This window comes from Mustelus asterias, chromosome 12 (genome assembly GCF_964213995.1).
Source record: "Mustelus asterias chromosome 12, sMusAst1.hap1.1, whole genome shotgun sequence".
Taxonomy (NCBI): domain Eukaryota; kingdom Metazoa; phylum Chordata; class Chondrichthyes; order Carcharhiniformes; family Triakidae; genus Mustelus; species Mustelus asterias.
In genome coordinates this window covers 34,147,477-34,166,615 of record NC_135812.1, presented here as the reverse complement: position 1 = coordinate 34,166,615, position 19,139 = coordinate 34,147,477, and the positions used below count along the sequence as shown (strand labels likewise).

The 19,139-nt window shown below is 44.4% G+C and overlaps 1 protein-coding gene across 1 annotated transcript in view; it reads right to left on the bottom strand.

Moving 5' to 3' along the window:
- Positions 1–19,139, bottom strand: part of LOC144501882 (eosinophil peroxidase-like) — a 48,277-nt gene that overhangs the window by 11,463 nt on the left and 17,675 nt on the right. The window contains 4 exon segments of the mRNA XM_078225922.1: positions 2,955–3,213; positions 4,452–4,612; positions 10,205–10,547; positions 16,671–16,877. Coding sequence (XP_078082048.1) covers positions 2,955–3,213; positions 4,452–4,612; positions 10,205–10,547; positions 16,671–16,877 — 970 coding nt within the window.

Here is a 19,139-nt window from a genome sequence, read left to right as displayed (position 1 = left end):
CATATAATAAAGTGGGAAATAAACACTGACCACTCCTAAACTGCCCCCCATATTACAGAGGAGGTGGGGAAGGTGTCAGGTAGCCCACCCAGGACTATTGAAGTCCTGAAGTGGGCAATTAATTGCCACTTAAGCATTCCATTCTGTCTCCACTGCAATTTTTTGGACTGCAGTGTGAAGACTTAACATCAGGAGTGATTGATGTTGATGTGGCTGTGATATATTGTCACATGACTAAGACTGCAGATGTATAACCTGGTGTAGAGTACTGAGATGTGTATGTAAATCTGTAAATGAACAAGAAAGTTTCTAACAAATAACTGTGTGATAGCATGCTTAGAGTAACAAGAAAACCCGAAAGAAACACTATCTAGACCCCGAACAGAAGTCAAAACATGGTGGTAGCTGGTGGAATCTCTTAACCGTACACATGCACTATCCGAAACATGGTGGCAACAGAGAGAGAGAGAGTAAAGACCCGAAAAATCTCACAGTGGTATGCGGCTTGGAAAAGGACAAAGATTAAAGATTCAACTGAGAATGGAGCGCCATGGGTGCTGCAGATGCAAACAGACATACAGATTCGCAGTGGAGACAGCAGTGGGTGCAGAGTGCAGTCAAACAGCCAAACCTCTGGTGCAGCAACAGAGCTTAGAGCTTGTCCAAAGATGTGCGGGTTAGGTTGATTGGCCATGCTAAAATTGCCCCTTAGTGTCCTGAGACACGTAGGTTAGAGGGATTAATGGGTAAATGTGTAGGGATATGGGAGTAGGGCCTGGGTGGGATTGTGGTCGGTGCAGACGCGATGGGCCGAATGGCCTGTTGCTGCACTGTAGGGTTTCTATGTTTCTTAGGGTAACCACAGAGCCGGCACTGCCTCTCCCAGAACCATTCCAAAATGTGGAATTATCACAACAAGCTCAATACCAGGAAAAAGCAATTCTCCAGATGCAGAACATCTTCAGGTTTACATAAGAGAGACCTACAGGAGCAGGTTAGTACTTTGCACTATGCAGTACGGGCCATTAGGACAACAGGCATCTAGACTCCAAATTGAAGACAAAACCTCTGGGGGAAGGCGGAAGCAAGGCAGGCAGCTTTGACATCATGGCGGCTGTGAGCAGGGAGCGGGAAGTATCTCCTATGGGGGAGTGGGTGGGCTCCCCTCTATCCATCTCAATCAACTACCCTCCTGCAGGATAGTCCACCCACTTTGTTCCTCCCTTTGACCTCTCGAAACTGACTCCCCAGCCCCCTCCGCTCCACCCCCACCTCCACCTTCTCACTAGGGTCTCAGAGCCATGTCCAGAGCACAAAATCCCCAGACTTACCGAAAGTCCGAGTGGGGTTTTACACTGCACCTTTCATGGTGGTGGAGGTGGCCTGCCATTGGCTAGTGGGGGGTTCTTCTGGTCTCGCCATTGTCAACGGGATTTCCTGTTGAATGCACCCCTCACCAATGGGAAACCCACAGCGGGGGGGGGGGTATGCTGTCGGCTGGTCTGGAAGTTCTCGCTTGCGTGAACGGCAACGAAATTCCAGGCAAGTTCACTGCTTCATGGGGACTGGTTGTAGTCCCAAGAGTGGCCACTACCATTTTGTGGCATTGCTGGGATGACAGTGCTGCCTGCAAATCAGATTGACTGGCAGCTCTCTATGGTGTGACCTGCTGACCCTGAGGGACAGATGTCCCACTTTGCCCGAATGAAGGCCACCCCCAATGTTCTATAGCTGCAGGGTATAGATTTCACATTGGTGAGGCGCTGACTGACTTTTAGATGGAGGTGGGACAGGTAATGCACAACCTCCCCACTAAAATTCACCTCACACATAGTCACAAACATATGCAACGCTCCACCTAACCTGGCAGTGTTGAATTTGACAGTGTAGAAGGAATTTTATTAATCTGTGCAGTACCTAATTTACAAATGTTTGATACCTTAGGATATTCTATTTATTTGTATTGACATCCTGTGCACAAAATCTCACAGAACCAGGCACAACAGATTGTTTTGTAAAGGTGAGCAACATTATGTAATTGGAAGTTAATGAGAATTATTCAGTAATCAATAAACTCACTCAATATGATGAAGGAAATTTCAAATAACACTGAGGAATAAAACTGATGGCAAAAAATGTTTGTATAGTTATGCGCAGGCTAGAGGGACCATCAGAACTACATTTACACTGATGGATTGGGAATGAATGAATTGCAATTCACAGATGTGCATGAAGAACTATGACCCTTTACATTGTCTCATCAAACACTCTCAGCTTAGTTGCACTAGTCAGAAGAGTCAGAATAAAGCTCCCTCTACACTTTTACTCCTACCTCAACTGAATCAGAATTATACCTCTGTGAGCCTAACGAATGAGTAGGAGCTGGAAAAGGGCCATTCAAACTCAATTTGCTTGGGACCCTTGGAGCTCTTGATATTTGTCTGAACTGGAGTTAGTGTCAGACTCACCAAGGGCAATATATCAAATTACTACATACTCTCTTCCACCTTCTTCCATTGGGAAAAAGATACAGAAGTCTGAAAACAAGAACCAACTGACTCAAGGACAGCTTCTACCCTGCTGCCATCAGACTTTTGAATGGTCTGTCACATATTAAGCTGATCATCCTATTGGTAATTGCAACACAGGGGTTAACACTGATGCCTCACAGCGCCAGAGACCCGGGTTCAATTCCAGCCTTGGGTGACTGTGTGGAGTTTGCACATTCTCCCCATATCTGTGTGGGTTTCCTCCGGGTGCTTCAGCTTCCTCTCACAGTCCAAAGATGTGCAGGTTAGGTGGATTGGCCATACTAAATTGCCTTAGTGTCAGGAGGATTAGCAGGGTATATAGGTGTGCAGTTTGAATGGCAACCAAAGGCAGTTTGTTCTTACACTGATGCCTCTATGGCAGCATGTGGTTAGTTTATGGCAATGCTGAGATTTATTACTTACCCTGATCCACAATTCTCCAGGGAGAGAAGAAGGAATTGTGCAGGAGAAGGTTTGGGTAAAGTGGGTGTTCTTGGTAGCTTTCATTGAAACGATGGACGATTGGCTGAATGGTGACATGTCCGTACCGGAAACAAGCCGTGGCAAAAACATTGGCAATTCTGGGATCAATGGATTCATTGTAACCCCTGTAGAGAGGGAGATATTTCTGCATTGCGGCTGAACCAATGAGTCGAGGAACATAGTCTCTGTAGGTTATTATCTGTCAGGAAGGAGTCAGGGAGAGGAATGGATGAGCATATTGTCTTCCAAGGATAATGAAATCCACAGATGTCTGGCTTTCCGACTATAACAGAGCAGTAACCTTTCACTCAGTGGTTAATTGAGAATCTTGTGCAGGGTGAATTCAGGTTTTCTTCACTTGATGGAAACTGTTTTGGAGTTCAGATTCCAATAAGGAATTAATGTTCCAATTAATCAATACAGACCTCTTTTTAGGTAATTAATCAATACAGAAAGGATCAAGAGTGTCAATTACGGCAAAAAGGCAAATGGTAAATTACTTGGCAGGGAAAGTAAAATTGTTGAAAATCAGTTACAAGAGGTTAGGATTCTGAAAATATTTAAAATATTTGATTCTGGTTCATTAAATTAACTGCTGGCTTTTCTTCGAGGCCTGGTTAGCAATGGCACTCTCACTTCTGTGTTAGGAGATCGTGGATTCAAGTCCTACTGCAGGGCCTTGTGCATAAAGATCTAGGCTGCATCTCCCCCCAGTACTGAGGGAGTGCTGCACTGTTGGAGATGCCATCTTTTGGGTGAGATGTTTAGACCCCCATCTGCATCCTCAGGCAATATCAAAGATTGCAAGGCACTACTTCAAAATGGAGCAGGGGAGTTAGCCACGGCACCTTGTCCAGTATTTAGTCCTCAATCAACATTAATATCTGGTCATTATCACATTGCTACTTGTGGGAGCTTGCTCTGTGCAATTTGGCTGTCCCTTTTCTGCATTACAACAGCGACTACACTTCAAAATTACTTAATTGGCTGGAAAGTGCTTTGGGATGTCCTGAGGTCGTAAACTGTGCTACATAAATGCGAATCTATTTTTAATCTGGAAACCCTTTGGCCAAAATTTTTGCCATTGTGGCGGGAGTGGAATGAGGCCAGGGTTCGGATTTGAGGAGACCGCAGGACATTTTAATCAGCAGCTGCCTCCGCTGAAGTGGAATTTTGGGCAGGCAGAAGTGTGATAGATGGAGTGTGCATTTAGACCAGGTAAGGTCTAAACTTGGATAGCCACGATACCCCTTCGGGGATGTAAGCTATCCCTTTGGGAGAAACAAGTCACCTTTTGCGATTGTTAAAAATGACCATGACAGTGCATTTTTTACACACAAATTTATTTGAACTGGCAAGCTGTCTAAGAATTATTTAATTCTGCTATCTTGCTATCAGAGCTGTCAAAGAAATGTCCAAGGATACTAGATATTTTACCTGGTGAAACGCTCCCATGATTTTCCTTGCTTCCTGGTAGATTGTTTCTCCACTCCAGTGTGGGTTCAGTTTCTTTAACTCTCTTGCTAAGCGATTGTGTTCCCGTAGAAACAATACATGAAAGGATAAGATCCCCAGATGCTCATTTACACGCCCATCCCCTGTGAAAGTGAATAACATATTGATAGCAATTTTGTTTGATTGTAGAAAAGTTTATCAAAATCTCCGCAACAGCATTTCTGAACAGAGATTATTTCTTTCTTCAACTTTGCACAATTTTTCATTCCAGTTTTGCAATTCCTCTTCATCTAATATGGTCTACCATGAGCCTCATTGAGATGACTCAAAACTTCTGGGTAACAACAATACCGGAGTTCTCCTCTTTAACCATTCCCTGCTTTTTCCTGATACCAGCTACGGTAGAAGGCCACCAGACAAATTGCCAGAATAGCATTGCATTGGCTTCATTAATGAAGGATGGCACAGTGGTTAGCACTACTGCCTCACAGCGCCAGGGACCCGGGTTCGATTCCCGGCTTGGGTCACTGTCTGTGTGGAGTTTGCACATTCTACCTGTGTCTGCATGGGTTTCCTCCGGGTGCTCCAGTTTCCTCCCACAGTCCAAAGATGTGCCGGTTAGGTGGATTGACCTTGCTAAATTGACCCTTAGTGTTAGGGGGAACTAGCTAGGGTAAATGCAAGGGATTATGGGAATAGGGCCAGGGTGGGATTGTAGTCGGTGCAGACTCGATTGGCTGAATGGCCTCCTTCTGCACTGTAGGATTCTATGATTCCATGATTCTATAACACATGACCGAGCCAAATGGGGAAGGGTTCCCACCCAAAAAGTCAATTTGTATGATAGTTGATTGAGCCATTCTCAACACAGAAAGCTGAAGGAGGAGCCAGAGATTAATGTCTTGGCTTCCCATGGGAAACCATAGAATCCCTACAGTGCAGAAGGAGGCCATTCAGCCCATCAAGCCTGCACCAACAACAATCGCACCCAGGCCCTATCCCCGTAACCCCACGTATTTACCTTGCTAATCCCCCTGGCACTAAGGGATAATTTAGAGTAGCCAATTCACCTAACCCACACATCTTTGGACTGTGGGATGAAACCCATGCAGATACGGGAGAACGTGCAGACTCTGCACAGACAGTCACCCAAGGCTGGAATTGAACCCGGGTGCCTGGTGCTGTGAGGCAGCAGTGAGAACCAATGTGCCACCCAAGCCAGTTTACAGGAGTCAGTCTATTTCTGATCTATTAAGTGGCAGCACAAGGGCTCGACATTTTGAACCAGTGGGTCCATTTCCTGCCTGACTAGGCATAAAGTGGATGAGAACGGCATGTGATGGGGCAGCACAGTGGCACAGTGGTTAGCACTGCTGCCTCAAAGCACCGGGGACCCGGGTTCAATTCCAGACTCAGGTCACTGTCTGTGTGGAGTTTGCACATTCTCCCCGCATCTGCATAGATTTCCTCCGGGTGTTCTGGTTTCCTCCCACAGTCCAATGATGTGCGGGTTAGGTTGATTGGCCGTGATAAATTGACCCTAGTATCAGGGGATTAGCAGGGTAAATGGGTGGGTTTACGGGAATAGGGCCTGGGTGGGATTGTTGTCAGTGCAGACTCGAACGGCTGAATGGCCTCCTTCTGCACTGTAGGGATTCTATGATTCTATAAACTGTCTTCCTTAAAAATACCATTACTTTTACTATTTATATATTTAATAAAGGTTTTTGGACCTTTTTTATCATGTCCAGTGATCTATTTTTGTGAACTTTCTTTGTCCCTTTTAGTTTCTTTCTCAGTTCTGCCCTATATATTTTATATTCATCTTAGTTCTCTGTTGAATTAAGAGCCCAAAGTTTATCATCAACCTCCTTTCTCTTTTTCATTTCGACACTCAGGTCGCACATTTATCAAATCTGACTTGGCTTTTCCCAATTTGTATTTGGTTGATAGAAATTGCTTATTAAAATACAGTTTATGTTCCCATGTACCCATCATAGCCAAGAATATAGGAACATAAAAATAGGAGAAGGCACAGACTTTTCAGTCCTTCATGTCTGCTCTGCCAATGAAGACCATGACTGATCTTCTACCTCAACTCTACTTTCCCACCCTATACCCATATCCATTATTTCCCGCAGTATCTAAGAATCCATTGAAGTTTGTCTTGAATAAAAGTGACAACTGAGCATCCATGATTCTCCAAGGTAGAGAATTCCAAAGTTCTATACCCTTTGAGCGAAGAAATTTCTCCTCATCTCAATGTTAAATGGCCAACCTTTTATTCTAAGATTATTACCCCAAGCTCTAGACACCCCAGCCAGGAAAAACATCCTCCCAGTATCTCCCTTTGTAAGCACATTTGGAAATGATTACATTTCAATAATATCACTTTTCATTCATCTAAACTCGAGGGAGTTCCTCAGGGAACAGTCCCCTCCTTTGTCACAGTAAGTACATCCTGTGTTAGGCAAGGAGACCAAAGCTCCGAGTGCAGTCTCACTAAGACCCAATATAATTTTTGTAAGACTTCCTTACTTTTAAGCCAGAATGTTGTGGGTCATTGGGGACAGGATGGCAGGAAGGGTGCAAGGAAGGGGAAGGGACAAAATTTGACACCATGGCAAAGGCATCATACCCTCTGCTGACCCATTCTCACCTGTCCACATTATTATTTTACCAGCTGTGGGAGAGGCGCAGGAATTGAAGCCTTTAAGTCATGACCACTTGAAGCCCTCTTCCAACCGCTGCTGGGGTTTTACCCATGGCGAGTAAGTAGGCACCTTGCAGACTGCTGGCTGGGCAAGGAGTGGCTGTGCCTCCTTTTTGGGTTCCCTGTGCTCATTGGAGGCCCCAGCTAATGTAATGATCCATTTCCAATTCGACCACCACCACCCCCGCCCCCCCCCCCCCTCCTTCCCCCACCCCACTCCACCACCACCAACCCCTCCCCACCAGCCTGATGACTCTGGCCCAATACCCGCCTCCCCGGGGTTTGCCAGTCTGGCTCTAGCAAGATTCCAGATTTACCCAGCTATTCAAAATCATGAGGAGGTTTGAATAGAGTAGATAGGGAAAAACTGTTCCCACTCATGAAAGGATTGAGAATGAAAGGGCACATGCTTAAAGTAATTGGAAAAAGAAACAAAAGCGACGTGAGAAAAAACCCTTTTCACATGGCAAGTGGTTAGTGGCTGGAATGCGCTGCCTGAGAGTGTGATATTAAGTCGAGCTATTCAAGAAAGCATTCAATGATTATTTGAAAAGAACAAGGTTACGGGAAGAAGGCAGGATAATGACACAAGGGTTGGGATTTTCCAGCTGCGCTACCCAAGCCCCAGTTGAGGGGACCTCGAAATGTTCTGTGGAATTTTCTCTCTTGCCCCGCTATGATTCCCATGGTGGGCGGGATGGGAAATTTTTGGCTGAGGTGAAATACTCATTCGGAGAACCGTTCCAGACTTGATGGGCCAAATGGCCTCCTTCTGCACTATGATTTTGTGACATATTATAGTCCCATTCCATCGTGCCATATCTTGCCGGCAGTCCCGGCAGTGACCACTACCACTCCCAGTGGCACTGCTGGGGCAAGAGAGCTTCAGGTTATTTGATTTCCTGGCAGTTCTTGGATGTGGGAACTCTTCCCAGATGAAGGCAGAGATCCAGCCTGAAGCCAGTTGAAGGCCCTGTCATTAAATTACTGCAGGGTGATCCGCTCATGCAGAGGTGAGCAGGTCCTCAGCTTTTACAGCGGAATGCGGCTCCAGCATTACATTTGTCTAGTATTGGAACCCTCTTGGAAAAAAGGCTAACATTCTTAATTACTTGCCAATCTGGCTGAATACTATTACCTCCTGGTCTGTCACCTTTTAAAAAACATTTTTCCTTTCTATCTTTCCTACCGAAGTGGATAACTTCACATTTCTCCACATATTCCATCCACCGCATTCTTGATGATTGACTTAACCCATCTACAACTCTTTGCAACTGCCTCATAGCTTGCTTTCCTATCTAACTTTGTATCGTCAGTAAAACTTGGGTATATTACACTCGGTTTCCTCATCTAAGCCATTGATATAGTGGTAAATAGTTGAGGTCAAGCATTCAATCTTGAGGTACCCTGCTAGTTCAGCCTAATTAAGCCATGAAGATGGCCCATTTATTCCTACTCTTTGTTTTCCGTCATTCCCCAAAACGCACCAATATATTATCCGAACATATGAGCCTTAATTTCGTGGAGTAACCTTTGCGTGTGGCACCTTACCGAATTCTTTTTGTAATCCCAATGCTGGTTTCCCCTTATCTATCCTTCTTATTCTGATTCTAGAATACCAGAATAAACTAGTATTCTGGTTTACCATGGTAGGTATTTAGCCTACCATGAGAGTTTGCTTTGTTTTAAATTTCTGTATCTAAGGTCTATGAAAGTTTGTGGTCAGACCCTCTGAAAAATCCCCTCCATGTTCCTTCGGCATCTTAGAATTCATATACTTTAGTTCCACTAAGTTTTTAAATACCCCTTCTTTATCTATAATTATCCTATATTTCTCTGCATCTCCTTCCCTTGTACCTATAACCCCCATCTGTGCGCTTTTCTGTAACAAAATACTCATTTAGTATCTCTTCCATTCCTGCATTGGAAGGATATTTACTTTCTTGACTCTATTGGCCTAAATACGATTTCACATTCATTTATAAAATCCTTTACGATTCCCCTTTATGCATGCTTAACAGCCTTTTGTTTACATCCCCTCTTGGACTTGCAATTTATTCTGCTTTCTCTCTCTATTCCATGACTTTATTTTGTATCATTCGCCCGAGAGTTGTCATGTCTTTCTTAAACCTAATTTTAATCTTAATTTCCCATCCAATAAAATCCATCTCTTATATGAAAAATACTGCAAATGCTGGAAATCTGGAATAAGAACAGAAAATGCTCGATAAACAATGTTCTACAGACTGAGATGAAATGAGTTTCCTTAAGCTCAGGAAGTTTCCATTCATTGGTTGAAGTGACAAGAATCATTCATAACTAGACTTCATCCAAGGAGTCCTTTGCTGATCATTTCATTGGGGACATGTGGTGATCCAGTTATGAAAAGTATTCTATGTGCACATTTATTTGTTCTTTCATGGGATGCGGGCTTTGCTGGCAAGGGCAGTATTTTCTAACTATCGCTAATTGCCCTTGAACTGAGTGCTTGCTTGGCCATTTCAGACAACATGTAAGAGTCAACTACACGGCTGTGGGTCTGGAGTCACACGTAGGCCAAACCAGGTAGGTGTCGCATTATGGGTTTGGATGTCTCAATCTTGCGGCTTGTATATTTCAACGTGAAACTGCTTCCAATGGTTACTAACTGCCACCAGCTGTTTTTAGATTGTTTTCTGAGTCTAATGCCATGCGACTCTATACATCATAACATGGGCGAGCACTTTTACATAATGGTATGCAGGCATACATAATATTATACAAGACTAAAGACTGCAGATTTCCTTCCGCATAGGGCATTAGCGAACCAGATGGGTTTTTTTATACAATCGACAATGGTCACCATTACTGAGACGAGCTGTTAATTCCAGATTTTATTAATTGAATTTAAATTCTATCCACGGTGGGATTTGAACCCTTGTTTCCAAGACATTAGCCTGGGGCTTCTGAGATTACTATCCAGTGAAATTACTAGTACGTCACCATCTCCCTCTTCCCCTATGTCCTGTACTGGAGTTCTCACCTGCTAAGAAACAAGGAACTCCAGTGCCATTGGAGTTCATAATACAGGGTCTTCCTGAATGGTTGCTGCTAAATGGTAAGTGCTCCAACCCGTTGTCAGAGTAGTTCTGGTTAATTGCCAGCAATCCCAGATCATTTGTATAGTTTCGGATACGATTGGCAATAGATTTCCCATTACCGTACACCATACTGGAATCGATAAAGGCTGTTACTGCATTTAGCTGTTCCCGAATATAAACCCGTCCAAAGAGTGAGCCCAGCTCACCAGTGTCGCATACAGGAGCAGATCGGAAGAAAGGCATACAACCAATGCTGTTATTAAACGTGAAGTCATTCGGAGGAATCTGACAATGAAAGACATGAACAACAATAAAACTAATTTCAGACTTCCATGCGTACATAAGTCAACTACGAAGATAAATATCAACATTCTGTTTAATAAAGTTTGCCTTCTCAGAAATGTATGTGCAAATGTACACCGAAATACACATTTTTCTGACAAAATTGTAAATCTCTCATTGTGATTTGGTGAGGTCCAACCCCAAAAATCATTAGAGTCTTTAGCACTTTATGATTGATCCCCAGTCTCCAGGAATTGAAGATTACCAGTAATCTCCTGGACGCTGCTAAAGACAATCTAGGAGAAAAACCAAAGCAATATTTCTTCTTCATTCAACTCTCTCATTTATTAACTGTAAACATCTAGATGGTGGGAAATTGGCTTTCGAACTAAATGAAGCAGTTGAAGTGGGAGGTCATGTGATGAAACCTCAAATAATACAACTAATCAAAGCTGGCAAACATAATTGCTCATGGGGATATTTGGGAGAAAATTCAGGATAATGCCTAAAGTTAGAAGGCTCGCTATCATAAAGTAATGTAAAATGCCATTGGTGGAAGCTCCACTGTCAATCATCATTGAAGGACTGACAGGGAATGAGGAAGCATGAACTTAAATTCTCCCAGCTGCCGCAGTAGGATTTTCCCTTGTCTCCAAGCCATTAGCCTGGGGTTTCTGAGATTACTAGTCCAGTGACATTACCAGTACATCACCATCTCCTTCTTCCCCTATGTCTTGTACTGGAATTCTCACCTGCGTATGTGCAGGACATTGGACTGGCATTGAGTGATTGCCAATATCAGTAACATTTCAGTTATTATGGTGGAGTGATTTCAATGAGCTCAGATGTAAACCTCACACCTTATGTAGGCATATGTACATGTTTGATCTGTGTATCAGCATAGTTAAATGTGGATTGATGATTTAGAACCTTCAGGTTGATTCTGCTGCATATATCCAAGATGTGGAGATGCCGGCGTTGGACTGGGGTAAACACAGTAAGAAGTTTAACAACACCAGGTTAAAGTCCAACAGGTTTATTTGGTAGCAAAAGCCACACAAGCTTTCGAGGCTCTGAGCCCCTTCTTCAGGTGAGTGGGAATTCTGTTCACAAACAGAACTTATAAGACACAGACTCAATTTACATGAATAATGGTTGGAATGCGAATACTTACAACTAATCCAGTCTTTAAGAAACAAAACAATGGGAGTGGAGAGAGCATCAAGACAGGCTAAAAAGATGTGTATTGTCTCCAGACAAGACAGCCAGTGAAACTCTGCAGGTCCACGCAACTGTGGGAGTTACAAATAGTGTGACATAAATTCTGATTCTAGGATCGCATGATAAAGACTCAGGAGGAAAAAAGCAGAAATATTTATGTGAAATAGTGTGACATAAACCCAATATCCCGGTTGAGGCCGTCCTTGTGTGTGCGGAACCTGGCTATCAGTTTCTGCTCCGCGACTCTGCGCTGTCGTGTGTCGCGAAGGCCGCCTTGGAGAACGCTTACCCGAATATCAGAGGCCGAATGCCCGTGACCGCTGAAGTGCTCCCCAACAGGAAGAGAACAGTCTTGCCTGGTGATTGTCGAGCGGTGTTCATTCATCCGACAACGGATGAATGAACACCGCTCGACAATCACCAGGCAAGACTGTTCTCTTCCTGTTGGGGAGCACTTCAGCGGTCACGGGCATTCGGCCTCTGATATTCGGGTAAGCGTTCTCCAAGGCGGCCTTCGCGACACACGACAGCGCAGAGTCGCGGAGCAGAAACTGATAGCCAGGTTCCGCACACACAAGGACGGCCTCAACCGGGATATTGGGTTTATGTCACACTATTTCACATAAATATTTCTGCTTTTTTCCTCCTGAGTCTTTATCATGCGATCCTAGAATCAGAATTTATGTCACACTATTTGTAACTCCCACAGTTGCGTGGACCTGCAGAGTTTCACTGGCTGTCTTGTCTGGAGACAATACACATCTTTTTAGCCTGTCTTGATGCTCTCTCCACTCCCATTGTTTTGTTTCTTAAAGACTGGATTAGTTGTAAGTATTCGCATTCCAACCATTATTCATGTAAATTGAGTCTGTGTCTTATAAGTTCTGTTTGTGAACAGAATTCCCACTCACCTGAAGAAGGGGCTCAGAGCCTCGAAAGCTTGTGTGGCTTTTGCTACCAAATAAACCTGTTGGACTTTAACCTGGTGTTGTTAAACTTCTTACTGCATATATCCAACACAGAGCAATGATATCATAGCAAAGAATCCAAGCTAAACTGCTCCATCAACATTAGTGACTGATATAACCTTAGAGCATTACTGTCTGTACTATCCATAGTTACTCGGAGGGTTCGGAAACATAGGAGGATCTATTAATTTCGAACCCATCCATTGATCAAGCCCATTGATCTCAGGACTGCATGCATGTGGGTATGTGGTGGGTGCAAAGCAGTTACAGATAGTGAGTGATCCTTTGAGTGAATGTCAGGGGCAATTGCAGTGGGCATATATCAACAATAACAACTTACATTTATATAGAGTCATTAACATGGAAAAATATCCATGTTATTTCAGCTGTACGATCAATTAAGGAAGGAGATAGAAGAGGTGACAAAAGGTTTCGTAAAAGAGATAGGTTTTCAAAAGGAAATTAAAGAACTGAGGAAAGTGGAAGATAGTAGGGTTTTGGCTGAGAATTCCAGTACATGGAATTGGCTTGGATATCGACAGTGGAATGAAGGAATGTACTAGAACTGTGGGCAGAGAAATCCAGAGTTCAGGGAATTGGGTAGTGAGGAAGTTGTTTGTAAGGATAGGGGAAGTTACAGTGATAGAGAAGGATTTAAAGACAGGATTCAGAATTTTAACTTGAATTCACTGTAGAACCTGAATGTAGATCAGTAAGAACAGGAATGATGAAGGAATGGACAGGAGAGTTTTGTCTGAGCTAAAGTTAATGAGGAGTATTTTTTTAGTTCATTTCAGTCAAGATGTGGGCATTGCTGGCTAGGCCAGCATTCATTAACCATCCATTATTGCCCTTGAAGAGTTGGTAGTAAGCTACCTTCTTTAACTGCTGCAGTCCATGTGGTGTACGTGCACCCACATTGCTGTTGGGGAGGGAGTTCCAGGATTTTGACCCAGTGACAGTAAAGAAATGCTGATATATTTCCAAGTCAGGATGGCGAATGACTAGGAAGGATACATCCAGGTGGTAGTGTTTCCATGTATCTGCTGCCTTTATCATTCCAGATGGTAGTGATTATGGGTTTGGAAGGTGCTGCCTAAGGAGCCTTGGTGAGTTCCTGCAGTGCATCTTGTAGATGGGACACACTGCTGCCACTGTTCATCGGTGGTGGAGGAATTGCATGTTTGTGGAAGGGGTGCCAATCAAGTGGGTTGCTTTGTCCTAAATGGTGTTGAGCTCCTTGAGTGTTGTTGGAGCTGCACTCATCCAGGCGAGTGGAGAGTATTCCATCACACTCCTGACTTATGCCTTGTAGATGGTGGACGTGCTTGTGTTTCTCACCACAAGATTCCTAGCCTCTGACCTGCTTTTGCAGTCACAGTATTTATATGGCTAGTCAAGTTCAGTTTCTGGTTAACAGTAACCTTGAGGATATTGATAGTGGGGGAATTTAGTAATTGTAATACCAGTGAATGTCAAGGGGCAATGGTTAGATGGTCATTGCCTGGCACTTATGTGGTTTGAATGTTACTTGCCACTTGTCAGCCCAAGCCTGGATATTGTCCAAGTTTTGCAGCATTTGGACATGGACAGCTTCAGTATCTGAGGAGATGGGAATGGTGCTGAACATTGTGCAATCATCAGCGAACATCCCCACTCCTGACCTTATGATGGAAGGAAGGTCATTGATGAAACAGCTGAAGATGGTTGGGTGTAGGACATTTCCCTGAGAAATTCCTGCAGTGATGTTCTGGAACTGAGATAAGCCAACAAACACAATCATCTTCCTTTGTGCCAGGTATGAAACATGCCAGCGAAATGTTTTCCCCTGGATTCCCATTGACTCCAGTTTTGCTCGTGCTCCTTGATGCCACACTCGGTCCAATACGACGACCATGATATCGAGGGCAGTCACAACCATCTCAACTCTGGAGTTCAGTTTTTGTCCATGTTTGAACCAAGGCCGTATGAAGGTCAGGAACTGACTGGCCCTGGCAGAACTCAAACTGAGCTTCAGTATGGAGGTTATTGCAAAGCAAGTTCCACTTGATTCCACTGTTGATGACCCCTTCCACCTCTTCGGTGATGATCGAGAGTAGATGGATAGGGTGATAATTGGCTGTGTTGGATTTGTCTTGTTTCTTGTGTGCAGGACAACCCTGGACAATTTTCCTATTGCCAGATAGATGCCAGTGTTGTAGCTGTATTGGAACAGCTTGGCTAAGGGCGTGGTACGTTCTGGAGCACAGGTCTTCAGTAGTATTGCCAGAATATTGTCAGGGCCCATAACCTTTTCAGTGCCTTTAGTCATTTCTTAAAGTGAATTGAATTGGCTGAAGACTGACATCAATGATGCTGGGAACCTCCAGAGGAGGCCGAGAGCAATCATCCCCTCGACACTACTCGGCACTTCTGGCTGAAGATTGTTGCGGATCCGTCACTCTTATCTTTTGCACTGATGAGTAGAGGGTGTTAGACTCTCCAGAATGCTGAAATTCTCAAGTCTGGAGGTGAGAAATGTATGAATGAGAGTCTTAGTGGCAGATGGGTTGAAGTAGGGAGAGAGTCACAAGATGTTGCAGATATGGAAACGGGTGGTCTTTGAGATGGGAAGGATATGAACTCAGAAAATGAGTTTGGGGACAAATAGGATGTCAAGTTTGTAAAAAGTTGGGTTCGGCCTGAGACAGAGGTCAGGAGGGGGATGGAATCAGTGGCAAGGTGGAACTTGAGTTGGAGACTGAAGATGATGGCTCCCAATATTTCTGGAAGATGTTGAAGCTCCTTAAAGACTGGATGTTGGGCAAGTTATGGAGGGTTTGAGAGAGATGGCAGAGAGGTATAGCTGAGTGGCATCACTGATTCATGGAAGCTGTCAGGCATGTCTGAGGGGGCTGTTGCATGTCGCTGAAGAAGCGAAGGGAGCGAAGAGTAAATTCTTGAGATTTTGTAAAGTGAGCAGAAAGTAAAACCATCCATGGAGATGCTCTGGCTACAATCAAATGGAAAGAAGTCGACAAAGCATGTGTCGAGGTAGACAAGCAAGAGCAATCACACTAAATGGCACAACAACAGAAAGGCATTGCAGGAGAATGCAACAATACCCGAACAGGCGTCGGAGTGTGGCGACTAGGGGATTTTCACAGTGACTTCATTGCAGTGTTAATGTAACCCTACTTGTGACACTAGTAAATAATTTTATTTTTAAATATTGAAGAGGAGAGATAATTTACCAGAGTCAAAGTTCATCAGGATGTCAATTTGCACTTTAAAATCTGATTGGATTTGCAGAAAAGATGGACATAGATTTGGGAAGTGACCAGTTAAAGGGGTTGAAGAGGAAAGGGAGGTTGGAGATGAAGCAGTGGTTTGCAAGGACAGAGGGGTGGAAGGTGCATTTTTGGTGGAGGGCAGTGACAATCGTGATTCTGAAATGGGAGGGGAGACACAATGATTGGGGGCGGCATGGTGGCACAATGGTTAGCACTGCTGCCTCACAGCACCAGGGACCCGGGTTCAATTCCCGGCTTGGTTGACTGTCTGTGCAGAGTCTGCATGTTCTCCCCGTGTCTGCGTGGGTTCCTCCGGATGCTCCAGTTTCCTCCCACAATCCGAAAGACCTGCTGGTTAGGTGCATTGGCCATGCTAAATTCTCCCTCAGTGTACCTGAACAGGCACCAGAGTGTGGCGACTAGGGGATTTTCACAGTAACTTCATCACAGTGTTAATGTAAGCCTTACTTGAGATACTAATGAATAAACTTAAAAACTTAAAACTTAATAATTCTCAAAATAGGTTTGAGATGTGAACTACACAGGAAGACTATTAGAAATCAACTGCTGTAATGATGGAAATTGGGCTGCTTTTCCCCTGCTTTGTGAAATCCTCCTGGCTGCCCAGTGATAATGTCACTGCATGAAGTACAAAGTGTCCTTACCCTGATGGGAAAACATGGACTTCTCCTTGCACATGTTTGATCACAGTTAATGCCATTGTTGAATGTTTGGGTGCTGCCTGATTGAGGGGCCAGATCCAGGTCATGATCAAGCCATTGGCCCCACTGTACAAAGATGTGAGCATGCTCCTGATCCAAGGGGACAAGCTGGTTGGCCACTTGTAGGATCTGGTTCGATACTTTGCGTACCTGAGAAAGGAAGAGAAATAAATGAAAATGTGAAACTCGCTTGAGTCATCTCCTTGTGAGCGCAGTGCCTGTCTCTGTAAACCTACCGGGTACAATTCTTGTGAAAGTGCCAGGACTCGCCAATTGGAAAATTAAACCAATCACCTCACTGTAGTATCTGGGATTAGAAGCTTCTGGCGTTAATGTTTAGCTGGCAGTAACTGAAGAGTAAGGAGGCAGGGGTGTGAGGGTAATGGCACCATTCAGCCACTAGGGTCAACCGTGGCAGCACCAGTCAAACTTGGAAATTTCAAACAAAAACAGAAAATGCTGGAGAATCTCAGCAAGTCTGACAGCATCAGTGGAGAGAGAATCGAGCCAACGTTTCAAGTCTGGATAACCATTCATCAGAGCTGATTTCAATGCTCCTCTCAGCCTGCTTGTAAAGGAAGCTAAGTGGACCTGAAACTGAGTGGTCCAGGTCTATACACAAGGGCAGCACGGTGGCACAGTGGTCAGCACTGCTGCCTCACAGCGCCAGGGACCCGGGTTTGGTTCCCAGCTTGGGTCACTGTCCGTGCAGAGTTCACAGAGTTGTGCACGTTCTCCTCGTGTCTGCATGGGTTTCCTCTGGGAGCTCCGGGTTTCACTCACAGTCCAAAAGACATGCTGTTTGGGTACATTGGCTATGCTAGATTCCCCCTCAGCATACCCGAACAGGTGCCGGAGTGTGGCGAATAGGGGATTTTCACAGTAACTTCATTGCAGTGTTATGTATGCCTACTTTTGACACTAAGAAATAAACTTTAAAGGTATTAGCCACACTGTGGGTGGAAGGTAGGTATACTTCTCTCTGCCTGAATGACCTGCCAGGTAGGGCCTAAGCTGTGGTCAAGGATAGTGCTGGACCTGTGTGTTCTCACCAATACCCACATACCTCTTTTGGAAGAAATCATGTTTGAGGTGGCTGAAGGATCCGCCCCAAAAACGGCCTCCTGTAAAGTCAGCAAAAACTGGGACTGGGATTTGTTTGTACCCCAGCCTAAGGTGTGGACCTTTGGTCACACTCCTGTCCAAACAATGGCCAGAATGTTGGAAGACATCCAAGGCCTATTTGAGAAACTCTTGTTTCACACTGGGGAGTAGATCTTCTGCCTCACAGATATTAGGGGTGTGAGTGTGTGCCAGGAACACAGCCATGGAAAATGGACATGGGGGAAAAAAATGAGCTGCCTGGTATTGGTTGGGTGAGACTGTGTGAAGCTCAATTCGCTGATTCATATCAGACCTGCACATAACTATGTATCTGCATTAACCAGATAAAATTGCAACCTAATTTCCTGGTCAGCGGCATCAAGGTTGTTCAGGTGTATTACAAGGACACCATACCTCAAGTATGTGTATGTGGGTCTCCAAACCCTGAATGACTCATTCATGAGATGGCAGCAAAGATATGTCTTCACCATCCACTGTTGACTAATGCGTATTCTTCAGATTGAGAAATCTCATCTTGTTAGCCCCACAGAGAAATGATTTACAGATGATAGAAGTTGAAAGGTCACGTGTAAAGCAGAAGAAATAAGCACAATATATACATCAGACTGGACGTTAGTCAGTAGCTCTGCATCATGAAGCTAGATTGTTTTGCAAGTTAATCTGTTGTGGGATATCTTGTGGTGCAGTGGGAAGCGTTCCTGCCTCTGAGTCAGAAACTCTGGATTCGACCCCACTTGTGATGGCCATGGAAAGTGCATTCATAACTTGGCCAAGCAGGTGACCTGCAAATCCTTCCAATACACCTACGGCAGGCAGCAAGAACAGGAGTCTTCTGGTCCGCCAGAACACAGAAAAGACAATGGTGAACCACTGGCAACCATGAACATAGACCAAGACATAAAAGTCCATGGTGGCCAATGCCCTCTTAGGGTATGGTACCTGAAGAGAGGGAGAATACTCTGTAGCTTTGGAAGATGAGAGTGTCGAGATTTTGAATTGAATCCTGAAGGTGGTATAGGTAGGAAAAAGATTATTTCAAGTGATTGATCTGGGCAAACAGTAAATGTGGAACCACTAGACGAACAACTTTTTCAAGCACTCAGTCTTCAGCCATCCACTTGATTCTTGGTGCTGATAGGTGTTGCTTTCTGGATAGATTTCTTTAAGTAAGCATCCATTTCCAGGTGATGGACAAAGTCATGGAAAAATCAGCCCTATAGTTCCCATTCTAACAGCTTCCCAAGTCTGGTGTTCACTGCAGGAGGATGATTCGGTGGATGATCTGCA